The 16,971-nt window shown below is 28.3% G+C and overlaps 1 protein-coding gene across 7 annotated transcripts in view; it reads right to left on the bottom strand.

Moving 5' to 3' along the window:
- Nucleotides 1-757: 757 nt before the first annotated feature.
- Nucleotides 758-16,971, bottom strand: part of LOC119670248 (rho-associated protein kinase 1) — a 27,611-nt gene continuing 11,397 nt past the window's right edge. For 5 of the 7 annotated variants that reach the window (XM_038080430.1, XM_038080432.1, XM_038080431.1 and 2 more), the window contains 11 exons: nucleotides 6,799-6,944; nucleotides 5,704-6,729; nucleotides 4,686-5,605; nucleotides 3,222-4,146; nucleotides 2,999-3,153; nucleotides 2,738-2,857; nucleotides 2,424-2,614; nucleotides 2,158-2,351; nucleotides 1,653-1,758; nucleotides 1,365-1,592; nucleotides 758-982 (listed from right to left, as the gene is read on the bottom strand). In XM_038080430.1, coding sequence (XP_037936358.1) covers nucleotides 895-982; nucleotides 1,365-1,592; nucleotides 1,653-1,758; nucleotides 2,158-2,351; nucleotides 2,424-2,614; nucleotides 2,738-2,857; nucleotides 2,999-3,153; nucleotides 3,222-4,146; nucleotides 4,686-5,605; nucleotides 5,704-6,729; nucleotides 6,799-6,944 — 4,099 coding nt within the window. In that variant the 3' untranslated portion in view covers nucleotides 758-894. Of the gene's footprint in view, nucleotides 983-1,364; nucleotides 1,593-1,652; nucleotides 1,759-2,157; nucleotides 2,352-2,423; nucleotides 2,615-2,737; nucleotides 2,858-2,998; nucleotides 3,154-3,221; nucleotides 4,147-4,685; nucleotides 5,606-5,703; nucleotides 6,730-6,798; nucleotides 6,945-12,747; nucleotides 12,887-16,971 lie in introns of those variants that run through there. The other 2 variants (XM_038080435.1, XM_038080434.1) reach the window with 2 other exon arrangements.

Genomic DNA, 16,971 nt, shown 5'->3' with positions numbered 1-16,971 from the left:
TTATTAAAATCAAATTTTTATAAAAAAAAATTGAATACAAAAAGATGCTTCAATTTGAATAAAATAATATAATCGGTTTCTAATATTTTTTTAATTGATAGAATCAAATTAAACTTTTTGTAACAAAAAATTAAATACAAACATTTTTTTATTAGTATTTAAAAAGAATTACAAGGAAAATAAATTAAAATATTTAATACAAAACTAATAATTTTAATTTTAACTTATAATGATATGCATAAACTTATTTATTTTTAATATTAATAAAAATTATAATTTAAAAATAAAATTAATAATTTCATATATATACAATAAATCGCTTTCAGAGCTATGATAATATCAGAATTTAATTATAAACATTATTAGTAAATAATATTCAGCTCATTAATATTAGAAAAAAATTTGGCTCTCAATTGAGTTTTGGCAAAAGCAAAAGAATTCTATTTATCTTACTTTTGTTTAATAATATATTTTCATTATGACTTAAAACAAAAAATTAAATTTTTCATATAAATAAAATATATATAAAAATAATTGTAATAAAAAAAAAACATAAAATATACAATATTAATTATTAAAATTAAATTTAAATATACATTATATAGAATTTTAAATAAAAAATAAATTTAGAAGAGAATAACTATATAAATAAAAATAACAATGTGTTTGAAATACAACATTATAATATATATTTTGTGTTTTTTTTTTATAAAATATATAACAATATAGTAAATAAATTGCTTAAAAATATATCGGAAGTATAGTGTATATATAAATACATTTGTAGTAGTATTATTATCCAATGTTAGATAAAAAAAAAACTTAATACATTATACGGATTTTTTAAAAGCCTAAGTTAGAAATAAAAAAATTAATTTTCTACACAGTAAAAAATCACTGTTTCAATGATGAATTTGCTGGCAGAGTAGCTGATCTTTGTACATTGACTGCAAATGGCTTATAAGCGGAACGCGTTGATTGACTGAATTTTTCCATATTAGATACAGTTTATTTAGTAGTAGTAGGAAAATTTGGCAGCATAGTACAAAGTTACACATTTTGAACGATTTGATGATTATTATGAGAGGGGTTACAAGCGTACGATACATGATGATTTGAGCAATAATTTAAACATTATTATAATTTTTTGCAATTTACCGGGTCCAGATTTGGTGATTTCATTAATTTAAAAAATTTGATTTGCAGTAAGCATGAAAGAAAATTTGTTAAAAAGAAAAATAAAATTAAGAAAATTAATAAAAGTTTAGATTGAAAATATTTTTAGACAAAGTTAGGTGCATGCATTTTAGTGACAAACACATATGGTAGATAAATACAGTAATTAGAGATATTTTTTATCTCACCTTGGTGATATTTTACTACCATCACCACTACTATTATTATTTGATGAATTAGCTTTATATCCAGATTTTTGGATACGCTTTGACAATCGAGTCACCCAAGCGTTTTGTTCCTCTGGTGTTGAAGCTAAAAGCAACATTTCTCTGGCACTATGAGGATCATGATGCAATTTACATGGGGCTAAGGGATCATTATTATCAACATGCTCCTTATGTATTTTATTACGGCACCTGAAATTTTTAGTGGTTAATATAAAAAATAAAGATTTAAATATATTCCTATTGTTGTACCTTTTACATTCATAGGCCGCCGGCGGCTTAAACATATGCCAAAGTGGTTTTGGACAAACCTCGCAAGCTGTGGGCATGTGATAATTTATATGTACGAATTCGTGACCTAAAAATATAAATAAATTTAGTTTAATTTTAAATCATTTTTGTATTAAATAAAAATATTTAATACATAAAAATAATTTGATATTTGCGATAGTTACAATTAATATAATATATATTTAAGCAATAATAATTTCCCTAACGGATAACTTGTTGAACGCAGACTATCTTTTGAATGAAGATACTTGTATATCACATCTATTTTATGTTTCACTTTATATTTGTTTCGTATTATAATTACTATGTATAAAAGCAAATGCTTGAATACAATACGGTGTTGAAATATTTTCAAGTGATTAGCTGTGCTAGAGCACAAGAATATTTGAACATCAAAACGTTTGAAGCTTTGAATAGCTGCAACTCAACAAAATATGAAAATATGCTCAAGAGTAATAAATCATACCCTTATGTATAATGGTATCTGGTCTTTCATCAGCGCCAGTTCCTCGAATTATACTAATATCTAATTGATTCTGCTCGTCTGGTCGACGTGCTTCTCCTTCACCAGCATATAGCAATTGAAAAATTCGTGGTATTTCTTTGGCATCAGCGCGAATAACATCACCTTGTGTAACCGAACGTACATGGAATACTTTGCTAAAATATGAAAAAAAAATAATATTAATATACATTGAACTATAAATAAAAAATACAACAAAAATAACAAACCTCAAATCGATTATAAGTAAAGGATCATTTGTATTCTGTTTATCAATTTCTGAATTATAAAAAATGATACTGCGAGATGATACAATTACAAACTGCCGCTTCCAGCCATGTCGACGTATGTTACGTTTGTTAGGCACACTTAACCAACCTTCGAACACATTATCCTGCGTGAGTGAGAGCAGAGATGAGTTCTAAGTTATACAATGAAATTATAAATTGGAATTTATTTTTATTTTTTAGTCTAACATTTAATGTTTTATGTTAATGAATGATGTACAAATGATTATAAACATTTTTATTAGATGAATTCTTACCTGGTTATCTTCAGGATCGTTATCCGCTGAGGACAATGAGGCAGTTTCATTAAGTTTAGATTGCAATTGTTCAATTTCAGCCGCTTTACAATCGATTTCCATTTGTAATTTTTGTTTTATCTGAAAATAAAATAATTTAATAATAATGTAAAATAATTTATTAACAAGTTAATTTAATACATATGTTGTTCTTTTACATAATACATAAAAAGAACATTTTGAATTGTAATTCTGTTAATTTTGTCAATTTAAGAAACTTACTTGACTATCCTCCAGAACCTGTGTTTGTAAGTCTTGAGATTTAAGTAACAATTGATTATATTTTTCACGCTCCTGAGATAATTCTTGTTGCATGCGACGCATTTCTTTCTCCTTTTTACGCAGTTCTGCACTTGAACGAGCTTTACCTTTTTGTTCTGTAAATATAAATGAAAAATTTCCCATAGATAATAGTAATAATAACCAAAAATAATATAAAACTCACTTTGTAAATCAGTGTCGCGACGATTCATTACCTCTGCCAGTTTATTTACAGCCACTTGTTTCAATAACATTTCACTCTTCAATTTCTCTTTTAATTTATTCATTTCTTCATCTTTACTATTTATCAATTGTGATAATTCCTCATGTTGTTTCTTGCTTTGTTGCGACAGTTCATCAAACTCTGAATTCTTCATATTTAATTTCCTCACAGTATCTGCTTCACTATCCTTGGATGCAGTTAATGCATTTTCTTTGGCTGTGATTTCATTACGATGTTTTGTAATAAAATCTTTTAGTTCTAACTCTTTAATAGTTCTTTCCTTCTCTAAATCAGCTACAGTTTCTTCAGCAATTGAACGCGCCAGTGCTTCAGAGTCTGCACGAGCAACAGCTACCTGCACTTGATGTTTCAATGATACTCGTTCTTCTTTAAGATCTTGAATTTCCCGACAACGTTCATCAATTTCTTCTCGATGTTCATTTGCTTGTGTCTTATAAAGACGTGAAAAATATTGTTCTGCTTCTAATTGATCCTGCAACTCGCGTTTTTGTAGTATTTCCTTATTATATGAAGCTTTTAATTGTGCTATATCTTCCTCATATTTTTTCTTAGTTTCACGTAAAGAAGCGATTTCTTTTTGAAGTTGGTTCTCACGTGATTTCAGATGGGCCACTTCAGAACTCTGTAAACTCAATTCAGAAAGTAATGTATTTTTCTTGCTATGTTCCTGATCCAATTGTGATTGCAATGCAAAAACTTTTTCAGTCTCTTGTCGGCATTCACCTTCGAGTTTTTGTAACCTTTGCTGAATTTGCCTATATTCCACAGAGAGCATATTAAGCTGCCGCTCCTTTTCCTGTGAATTTTGATCTGATTTTATACGCGCAGATTTTTCTTCATTTAACTTAGTTTGCAATGCTTTCACCTATAATGCAAATAATAAATTTAGTTTCAAAAATATTTTATTTGTTAGTAATATAACAAAGACCATTGTTCATTGATAGTTATAGAAAGCATTTTTGTTTAATACAATTATTATAAAATATATATAATTAGAATTTTTTTCTCTTTAAAATACATCTATTTTTAATAGAAAAGGAGTTAATAGTAAAAAAATTCAAGTTCAAAAATAAATTGTAAATGAAAGTTATTGTCTGACTATATAGCTGCTTCGAATCGTCTCAAATACCCATCATTTGTAATCTTTAGAAACATTGACCGACGTAATGTCCCATATATAAGTTTGGACTGCAAGTAACAAGTATTGAACCCTATCAAATTCGAAATGCTGAGTCACATATTAACATATTAACACACTTTACTAACGTCACAAGTAAAATATATTTTAAGTGTGAAATATATTTAAAATAATTTTAATAAAATTACTTTTTTTATATTATTTTATAATGAAACTATACTGAACATACGCAATCAAAATTAATTATATATTTATTTCATATTAACCTCTTGCAAATTTGCTTCCTCACGGCTAAGTACTCGAGATTTTTCTGTTTCTTGATGTGCTTTAACTTCTTGCTGATATCGTCCTTGTGCAGCTTTCATTTCAAAATCCAGACTAGCGTTCGCTTTTTCCAAATCGGAGATCTTCTCTGACAATATTCGATTATCATCATGCGCTTGTTGTTCACGTGTTACTGCCCTATCCAAATCATTTGAAAGTGTTGACAATTTATTTTCAGCTTCCTTGTGCAATTCCTTTAATTGCGAACGTGCATTTTTCTCTTGCGCTAATAATGTTTGTAACTCGATAATTTCCTGCTGTAATAGTTCCTTTTGCGCTTGAAGAGATGCCAACATGCCCTGAAGTTGAGCGATTTTACCTTCCAGTTCTTGTTGTACTAAACCCAATTCACCCGCGTGCTTTTTTAGCTTTTGCGAATTTTCTGTCTCATTCTTGAAATTATCTTCCATCTCTTTAAGTTGCTTCTCTAGCATTACAATTTTTTCATTGTGATGCTGATTATTGTTCATTTCACGTGTTCTGATTTTCTGCTCATTATCTAAATTACGTTGTGTTTCTACAAGAAGGGCTTCAGTCTTTTTACGCTGCTCTATTTCTTGCTCAACTTTTTGCAGAGCAACTTTGTAGTTGTGTTGCCCCATTGCTAGATCCTTCTCATATTCTGAAGCTATACATTGAAGCTCGGACTCACGTTTTGTTAATATTTCCAATTGCTGTCGCAACTGTTTGTCTTGTGTTTCGAGAGTTTCTGAATGATTCCGCTCACGTTCCAAAAGTGATTCAAGTCTTTTAATTTCACTTGAGTTAGAAGATCGGTGACGATGATTATGATTTGTTATATTATTTATAAGACCTTTATTTTCACCGTCCACAGAATCATTTGACAGTAGTTGATAATCACCTAAAATATGCAAACACAATTTGTTAACATATAAATAATGTAATCAAATTAAATAACTAAATTTCTTAATTATAATTTAATTTATATATATTATATACCTGTATATGTGAACCCAATAAATGGCAGATGGTTTCCATCAAAAGTTTTCGGTATTGGAAACACTTCCTCAGGTGTTTCATCTCTCTCTATATCCTCGAAGTTACGAGTATCATCGTCAGATGAAAGTTCAGGAACAACTGGAGGTACACTTTCTCTTATATTTTCAAAAGTCCATGTATCGTTTAGAAAGAATGGATGTGCTTTAATTTCATCAATTCCCTCACGACCCAAACGCTGTGTGCGATCAGTTAGAAAGGCACGTATAAGAGATTTTGCACTTTCACTTATTTCAAATTCTGCAGGAAAACTGAGCGAATTTTTATGATCCATAATTTTGCCATAAGTACCAACAAGTGAGTCAGCATAAAAAGGTGTATCACCAACAAGCATTTCATAGAGAAATATACCCACCGACCACCAATCACACTCTCTACCATACTCATTATCACCGCTCTGGGATTGTAATACTTCTGGACTAATATAATCAGGTGTTCCTACAGCATTACAGGACACAACAAAACCATTTGGTCCCATACGCATACATGTACCAAAATCAGCCAGTTTTAAATGCCCAAAACGATCAAGTAACATATTGTCCGGTTTTACATCACGATGTACAAAACCCATATTATGTATTGTATCTAAGGCAAGTACTACTTCCATTGTGTAAAATATCGACCATTTCTCTGGTATATCATATTGTTCCATTAGAGATACAATATCACCTCCTGGCATATAATCCATCACCATATATAAGTACTTGGAGTCCTGGAATGCGAAATGTAATTGTACAATCCATTCAGAATTGGCATGTGCCATTATGTGTCGTTCTTCCCAAAAAAATGCTGAATCTGGTCGTTTCATCATTTCAAATTTTGAAAGTCGTTTCATGGCATATACTTGTCGGGAAGATTTGTGTCGCACGAGTTGCACCATACCAAATGCACCTGCTCCAATAACTTTGATAAAATCAAAATCATCAACATTCATGCGCATTTGGCAAATTTGCTTTGCTAGCGGTTTATCTGAAAAATTTTTGAAGGTTATGTATATATCTGAATTAAATAGATATATCTATATAAATATACACTTACATTTTGCTGCATATTGCTCTATGTTTTTAAGACGTTTAAGGGACTCATGATCGCAATCATGAACTAAGGCTGTTACAGTATCCAGCAAACAATCTACATTACAAATACTGAAGGGATCGCGCATTTGTTGTTCAAGTTTTTGCGCTCTGCAATAGAGAAATTCAAATAAACAATTAATATAGTAAATTTCAAATATAATAATATAGTAAATTTCAAAATTCTTAACTTTTTTTGGTTTTTTATTTTTTATATATCAAATAAATAAACTAATAAATGAATAAATAAAAAATGACCCGAGTGGGTCAAAGTTTTATTCGCAGACATATCGAACATCGATTATTGGTCTATAGTTTAATACATTAATTTTTTTCATATTGTTTTCAATCATTATCTTTCATTAAGCTATATCCTTTTAAATCTTCCTCTCGATGTTATACTAGTTAAGTGAAGCATTAACACATTAACTATATATAATAACTGCTACCAACGTATTAGAAACTGTTCTGTATCAAAACATAGACGGATGAAAGGCAATAAACTGTAACTCTGGCTTTAGCCTAACGGCAGCGGTTTTAATTTCAAAATCACTAAATATTTTTCCAATACAGAATAATGACTAGAAACCCGGTTGTAATTTAGAGAGCATAATTTATTCTACTAAGCAGACAGCAAAGAGCTCAGTTAGACGGTAGGTAACGTAAGAATTTAATTCGAAGCAAAATGTACAACCAACCAAACCTGCGTATTTGATAAGAACGAAATAAACAAAAATGGTGTACTTTGTTTATTTCGTTTCTATCAAACACACAAGTTTAGTGGGTTGTGCATTTCGCTTTGAATTAATTTCTTACGTTACCTACCGTCTAACTGAGCCTTAAGACAGTCCAACATTGAGATGAAAATTCACCATTTTGCAGTAAATACACTGCAACGCTTTTAACGTAAATTCTAAAATAAGATTATAGTAAAAAAAGCGGTACACCAAAACTGCCTAAAACATCTTTTACTTATAAATAAAATCAATATATCTTAAAAAGCTATCCGATATGATAATATATCAGATCTCATTTTATTTAAATCTCATATAGTTTATGAGGCTAATTGTAAAACATTTATTTCAATATTGATTTAAATACTATAATCTATCCTACTTTATAAAAATAATTAATCTCAATAAACAGTTTTAATCAGGAGTGGATGTTAAAAAAAAAACAGAACCAATATCAAAAGCCCTTAAGTATAGTATAATTAAAATATCTCAATAAAAAAGTACTTAACATAATACATTTCATTTAAATGTCTTATGTCTTATGCCTTTTATTGAAAACAATTATCTTTTCTTAAGACGATAACACCAAATACTCTACATATAATTGAATCATATATACTCGTATTACACACTCTATAATTAAATGCCACATAAAATTCTTTCGTTGCTACAAGAATTGCAGATAACTAATAAAAATTTAACGTTAATTTTTGGAATTTTATCTCAAAATCAATAAAGTATATATAGATAAAGAATTTATTGCTTTAGTGAACCAGAAAAAGTGTATTAAGTAACGAAAATAGCTTTTTCAATATTAACAGTATGAGCTTACGTCATGTAAAGTACAACATAAGATACAAGGCATTGAAAAGAATTGAATTTAAAGAAATTACTTCATCAGCTTCGGAAGAAGTTCATCAATCAATTATAAGTTTTTACTGTTGTTCAGAACGTAGTTAATGATGCTTTGGAAAAACATCAGAAGTCATTAGTTAAAAATTCGCTGGCAAAAAAAAAACAGTATGAATAATTCCATTTACATCAATAATTATTGAATAATATTGCTAAATTATTATACATTAAGACTGAAAAGTTTTCGGAAATTCTCATTTAAAATTCGCGCGCTGTATATTTTTCGATATTTTAAGTTTATGTAGTTTGGCAGCACTGTCTTAATTACTATGCCAAAAATGAGCGCGATCTGTCAGACAGTTCGTTTACGGCATGTTGAAACCAGTTCTCAGTAGTGCTTCGAAATGTCTTCGACGGTCATACGACCGTCCTGAAAGCTTTGTACCACTATAAACTGAGTTTCGAAAAACTGATTCCCCATAAGCCTTTTGTAGCATTCGAAGTTCTCACACGAAATTTCGTTCGAAACACAAAATTGATGCAAACTCTTTGTCAATATTTTTCCATTGTTTTTTTCGCAACGACTACTGAGGTAACTGGTTCAACACTGCCGTAAACAACTGTCTACAGATCGCGCTCATTTTTGTTATATTAATTCCTTAATTGCTGCCAAACTACATAAACTTAAAATATCGAAAAATATACAGCGCGCGAATTTTAAATGAGAATTTCCGAAAACTTTTCGGTCTTAATGTATTACTATAAGTTTTTATTTGCATGACCCATTTAGATTCATATGATGTACTTTAGGTTAAAAAAAAACATCAATATAAAGTTAATTTATTAAATATTATTAATATTAAGAGATACAATAAAAATAGGGAAAGTGTGTCGTAAGACGAAAATAAAATCTATTACTGCATTTAATATATGATCTAATAGGTGATCTAATTATAATAAGGATCATTTATATTCCAGCTTCTGTAACTATAATATCAATATAATGTCGCATCACTTAAAAATGGAATATAGATGATATTTTTTGTTCTCTCCATCCGACGGAGAGAACTGCTTTAAAGCTGGCCTGACTGTAGTCTTCTGCACACTAGTTCTTTTAGAACATATCGAAATCTAAAAATATGTAAATATTACTGTTACAGATTTTAAACATTGTTTGTCGCAAACAGAAAGTAAACAAAACTGTAATTCTTCAGAGATATAAGTCTTCGTAACATCTTGAGAAACTTCTGGCCTCAACTTAGACCACAAGACCCTACTTAGAACTAAGTACCAACTTAATTCATGTTCGGACAGAGACTAACAAGTTGTTTTACGAATTGACACAACTGGTCAGGTCAAGAAAAGAAATGGTTAGAAACTGATTGTATAATTTCTAAGCCCTTAATAATGGAATGTAATAATAAATGTAATGGACATTTAAGGCTCAAAGACAAATATAGGTAACATATATATATATTTTTTTTTTATTATAAAGTGATTACTTATTATTAATATGATGGAAAAGGGATAGTACACTGCGACTTAAAAGATCTATTGTGTCATTTAGTTGGATTAGAGTATTTCTCCAAGGCTAGGGCACTCCCCTAGCACATGTTATGCGGTTTCTCTCTCTTCTCTACAGTATCTGCAGTCTGAGTAAGATTGGATTCCTAACTTTGTTAGATGATTATTCAATCTATATATTTTTAGTTAAACATTTTATTTTCTTCTATCTCTTATAACTTATGTTAGATTTCAATATACAGACAGACCACGGCTATGGGTCAATTTGTCTATTGGTATCCAGTTTCACTTAAAACTTTTTTGGTGATACTTTTTATTGTATTGAGTTTTTTTTAATTAATTCAAAACAAAATATTGTAAACATATATATAGTATTTATAATGACTCAGTTATAATATAAGAAATCTATTCAAAATTCTTTTGAAATTTGGTTAATATATGGGGGAAAGAACCATTACCTAACAATCAGAGCAATTAATTTTAAGAATTATTTTCAAATTTATTAACTTTTGTACGAATTACTGTATCATATGCTTATTTCTGATATCTTTGCAATAATATGCAAATATATACATATATATGTACATGCAATTTTTTTCAACTTTTATTTAAACAAATTTGTATAGAGGTAAAATAAATAAATAATCGTACACATAAGTTTGGTTGGTTTTTTCTTGTCTTGTTTATAAAGAATTACTCATAATTACGGTGAGACCTCCAGTCTGATACGAGATTACCATATTCAGAGTATAAAACTGCTTAACTTTATATGAATCATTGTATTTTGCGTAAAATGTTTATGCAGATAATGTTTATAATAATTAAATGTTCATTTCATTGATGGCGAGCGAAAGTTTATACAATAAAAACTAAATTTTGTTTACAACCTTAATGAGTGGTGAGGGAAGAGACGGAAGCGTGGTATTAAATAGTAAATCATGAATATAAATATGTACATTAATATGTGTGAATAATCAGAGATATTGAATATATTTAAATGAAATACAGTTGTAACTCGATTCTAACATATACTCTTTACTTTAGACATAAATATTTTTTAATATGTACTCAGTATCTAGAATACCTAAAATTTTTGTTACAATAATTGTGATATTTTCGGTTCGCGCCTCAATGCTGCTAGTATTTTCTTAGATTAAATAAAATTAAATAAGAAATTACCCTTGATTTTATACTGCTGACAAAAGGTATTAAATTAAATTAATGTTGGCATATAATCTCAATCCGCGATCGAGTAATGATCTTATTGGGTCTTTACCGCACTAAACGAAGTATACTGTATCTATGATAACCTCACTGGTGCTGTAGTTAGTAATGATATGGTACTCAGTAGAAAGATAGTTAAAACGTAAAATGTACCAATCATGCCGTCCAGATTCCATGAAAAATCACGAACAGCTTGAACCGAATAAAGTTTGATTTGGATTGTTAAAGATGCGTGTTTTTTGTTTATTAATAAAGTTTGGAGTACTTTGTAAAAAATCTAATAAACTAAGATCTAAACAGATGTGCATATTGTACGTCTTTTTATATTTGCCCTTTAGTATTATATGTAAAATATAATTCAATAAATGCGACAACGTCGAAACTATCATGGATCTTGATTTTCATGATCGTTAGAAAATCAAGTTACTACTGTAGAATAATGTAGCTTTATAAAATAAAATTAATAACGACGCGATGTGATTATGTAAACTTACTTAAAAATTAATAAATAAATTTTTAAACATTTTGAAATGATTTGGAACTAATGAGTCTGAGGCATATGTTGTCCAATATCACCACCGATACCAAAGCATAACACTAAGAGTAATAATTAAAACAATAATAACTACAATAATTATTACAGTTATCATATGAAATTAATATAAAATATTTTAATTCATATTTCATTCATAATCACTCTTTTTTTTGCTAAAGTTCGTTCATATCAGAAAGGAAAAAGCTATCAAAAAGTGCATACATATCTTTAAACTGCAAAATTTATGGTTGCACAGTGGTGACTTTCAAGTTTTCTACTAAATAAAAACTCATTCTATATCAAACAGCAAATTATTTCCTATTCGGAAAATGTACGCGAATATATTGGTCGTCCATCAATCACCGACAACAGAAGTATATCCCGATATTTATTTCTCTCTATTTTCACAAACATTTGTAGTCGGTGGTTAAAAACAGTACATCTAAACCGTGTAGTTTTTATTGTATTAATATCTTTATATATCTTTAGTTTATATACTGAAATGTCATCTAGTTTCTGTACGGTCTAAATGTTTCTTTTTTTTTTCAATTTAATTAGTTGTGTTTACATAATAAGACCTATGTTGTATTTTTAACAATATTATATTCAATACATGTCCACTGTGACTAGCAGGAATGCAGTAATTAATCATTTATATGGGTATGTGTGTGGGTTCAATAAGGCTGCATTATTTATCTACAATATTTATTTATATATACGGGTATTTATTTTTCAAGCGAATATAACTATTTTCAATATTATCTAAGTTTTTATACCTTCTGTGATCTATGTTGGTAAGAATTTCTAAATGCGAAATCATCAAAATATATTCGGGTTTAAAGTTACTCAGACATGTTGGGATTTGATAAAAACAATATATATAAAGTATTAACATTTTTTTTTAAATTACATTAATTAAAATAAATTATTATAAAAAAATTAGTCTTAATGAATGCTTGCGAAAAAGAGATTATTTCTTATATAATGAATATGTACAAAAATAAGATACCTAAAAGAATTGCTTACTGAAAACTTGGATACTTACTGTAGCATTACTTTGAATTTACTTTTTTATAGTTGATTATATTAGGTTAGTTAAAAAGTGATCGGCATATTTCAGTTCCCTTGGATATAGCATTTTTTAAGCGTTTCACATTTGACTGAATAACTGATTATTGGTGACTATTTTATTAAGTTTACTAAGTCGTATTGAAAGTTATTGTAAAGCAAATGTCAGTGAATTATAGAAAAATATAATCTATAAATTAAAATGTTACTACGATAGTTGTATACTGTTGGACAGTGAAAAATTTGTAGCGTTTGTGGTAAGCGTATCTTATCCTAATAAACTGCCAGGAAATGGTAACCTCGAATTTCATTCTGAAAACTTAATTAAGAAGCATATTTCTAAATTCGAAAAACACATTTAAATATTAAATTGGGTTCAAAGAGCATGAAAGCATGTAAGACATCACGATATATTCAAGGAACTGAAGATTAAAAAAAAAAATCGATGTTGTCGCAACGGTATCGATGTTGTCATTTGCGAATCGGAACTGTTCGAAACGGATCATTTTTGGAGTGGACCACACACAATCATGTTGAGTGAAAGTTAACACTGATGAAAAGTGAATCATACAGGAAATGTGTAATAAATATAATCATAGATCAAAAATCGATAGTTTGAAACTCCACACCCCATGGTAAAATAGGAATTGATGAAAAGGAAGGTTATGTAATATGTTTGGCAGTATTGCAAAGATATCGTCCTTAATGAGCTACTCTTACCCTGAGAGCTACTGAGTGCTGCTTCGACGAACTAGCTTTTAAACTGAACCAATGGTATAGAGTATTGAACCATTTTAGAAATTTATGCAGTTCTCAGCACTGATCTATTTAAAATACATTGAAGAGTTTAAAAATAAAATTTGTTCCAAACTTAATATTTATTTAATAAAGTTATTGTTTCGAATATATTAAATGTAAATTTAAAAAAGAGTGAATTTCAAATAAAAAGTAAAAAAAAAAATTTATGCAATTTGCTAAGTCTTGCTTGACTAATGTATAAAATACATATTTATATTGTATAATAGCAAACTACGTTACAAGCATATAATCATTAGAGTGGAAGAAAAAGACTTCATTCTCTTATTAAATTTATGTTGTATTTATTAACTTAATAGAAGAAAAAAAAATTATAAAATTTTTTTTTAGATCTTTAGATATATAGTGCCCCCCTATACTTCAGATACAATACTGAAGTGAAGTTTTTGTTTATATAAAATATTACATATTGTCAAAAAAGGGAATTATTTGTAATAAAACAAAATGTAAAAAAAAACATACCTAATTAAATTTTAAAATTTAAATATTTAGAAATTACTTTATAAAATAAAATAAATTATTTTTTAATTATAAACTTCAATCGATAACATTAATTACAAAAATCATTACATATAATTGCACAATAATTTTGTTTATTTTTTATTTTCAATTAAACATTTTATTATATATTTAAAGTAATAGCATATTAAATATTAATATGATGAGACCTACATCAATTAAACTTTAATTACAACCCTCAATAAATATTCAGATTGAATAATTTTTTTATATATAAATAACAGAGTGTTCTTAATCATGTTCTGAAGGTTTTTTGAATGAAGGTTCTTTGTTTGGTATGATTTTCTTCGATACCCTATAACTCGGCTAATATTAAAAACGGATTTTCTCCTCCCTTCAGTACGATTTTTTTTCGTTTCTCGAACCAAAGAATCACTTCCTGAATTTATATCACTTAATTAGGAAATACCCTGTATATTTTATATCATTTTATGTGCAAAGAAAATATTCTCTACGTATTAGAAATTTAATGTTGCCATAAATATTCCACATCGTTTGCATATGGCAACACGCAAATTATCCAACCAAGTACGCCAATTCCAATAAAACAAAAGCACTACAAAAACAAATTTGTATGTAGTTTTTATAGATAATTTATAATTTTGGCAGTTTTTCAAAATTCAAACTGAAATTTTAATAGAAAAGTATTAAAACATAAAACGATAATGGCTTTGTCGTAAAATTGTAGAAATAAAGAATCTACAGTACCGGCTTTTGTTGGCGGCATTTATAAGGCAACACCCTCTATTTAAAGAATCTCTTTCATTTAATGTATTGACTTGAATGGCGGTGGCAAATGTGTTGATGTTAATTTTGTTGATGTTGATGATGATGATGACGATGACGTTGACGGAAATGATTTTTAGACATAACAGAAAATCTAGGCGCAGATGTGCTATCAATTAAAAAATTTAAGCAAATTTGCGTTGTTCTATTCTCATTAAGATATGAGAAACTGTTTAACACAATATTTAATTAAATACAGAGGCAGATAAAGGCATAGTACAGTTTTAATCATTTTTACATTTTTGGTGGGAATAAAATTTTATATTATATGTTATGATATTTGAAAATTGAAATTGACTACTGAATTAAATTGGAAGTTGTGTGGAATGATATTAAATATAAACATTTTAATGGTACGGAAGTATGGAGTTTAAAAAGTTCTTTAATAAGTAATTCCATGAGTTCCCAATGAATATAAATGATTATCAAAATGGCCTTCTAGGATTTTAATTTAAAATGACCCTGAATTAGTGAAGAAATATATTGTAAAATTTGACATATGTTGTATACTAGGAGAAAGGTCAACTAAATTAGTAAATAGAGCAACATTAAACAACGTGACAATGTTAATATAATTTATAAGCAAAAAAAAGAATTTTAAATTATTACACATTAATCTATTTATCAATTTTGCATAAAATATATGACAATAACTTTGATTCCAAAAGTGCAGCTTATAAAAAATCTGCTTCACAAAATATTTCACATCTTGAAAAATCGATTACTGGAACTAAAAAAGAAGATGGCCATCAAGTTATTTGAACATGTATATTCTACTACTCAGGATCACGAAGATAGGTTTCAAAAAATAACAAAATATTTAAAATAAAAAAATTATTTAAACATCCATATCCATCTTACAATTAAGGATCACGAACATAGGCTTTGAAAAATAACAGAATATTTAAAACGTTCTAATAAAGAAAATGTTACTAGTCATAACAATAACATCGTTTCAGTCCGAAGAAGACAAAAACATTAATATTCGTGTATTCATCGACCATCTTTACTCAGTATTTAATACAACTCAATAATTTGATGTACCGTGTAGGTCACACAGCGCATGGAAATTATTTAAATTTACTGCAAAAACAATGAATCCACTCAGACTCAATGAATCCATTAATGATCTTCAGAAGTGTCCTACAGTGCCTACTATTTGTAATGTAATTGAAAAATTCGGACTACATTTCGCAAATTTTCAAGAAATTATTGGTCAACAGAAGCGTCCTATAGAAACGATGTAAAGTAATTGAAAAGTTATAATCGAACGGTGGTATTTGTGATGTTGAGCACCTAATCTGTTATGTATGAAAACGTACTACTGAAAATATAGAAGTAGTCAACTAAAATTTGGATGAATTTGGAGAATAAGTTATTAAAGACGCTGTTGCCAAGAAGTTGAATATTTTCATAGTAGCACATAGATTATTTTTCACAAAAATTTAAATTTCTAAGCGTGTAATAATATTCAGTTGATCTAAGAACTCAAACCAAAAGCCCGTACCTCTTAATTCATGGAAAAATCTTTTTTTGTGATAAGCTCTACCACCTTTAAGTAAGTTCAAATTCTGACAAAATTGTCACATTTGTAGTAAAAGAAATCCTTGTGCACTTATTGAACATGGTTACAACCAGAAAAACTACCAGCTTCGTATGATTATTGCCCCGAGGTTTAATGTTTGATGTAATTGGGTAGTACATTTTTAAACGACAATAGTATCGTTGTTACCATAAGTGTAGAATTCTAATGAAAGCTGGTTATTGATTTTTTGTGATTGATTTAGATTATTTCAATTTGGAAAATAAATGGATGGATTCAACAAGATATAGCAAACTACCACACATCTCAATAACTATAACCTTGATGGTTAATCATAAATGAACATATGAATTTAATGAATATCCATTAGAGTATTTTTGGGGTTATTTTAAATGATTATTTTACTGCATTAAAACAGAAACATTTAATGGCTATAACACTGAAATACGTTTATCGATGAAATACATTGTGACCGAAAGGTTTTCGGAAGTTCTCATTTAAAATTCGCGCGCTGTATATTTTTCGATATTTTAAGTT

The sequence above is a fragment of the Teleopsis dalmanni genome, chromosome 1 (genome assembly GCF_002237135.1).
Source record: "Teleopsis dalmanni isolate 2A chromosome 1, ASM223713v2, whole genome shotgun sequence".
NCBI classification, from domain to species: Eukaryota; Metazoa; Arthropoda; class Insecta; order Diptera; family Diopsidae; genus Teleopsis; species Teleopsis dalmanni.
This window is presented reverse-complemented; position numbering and strand designations above follow the sequence as displayed.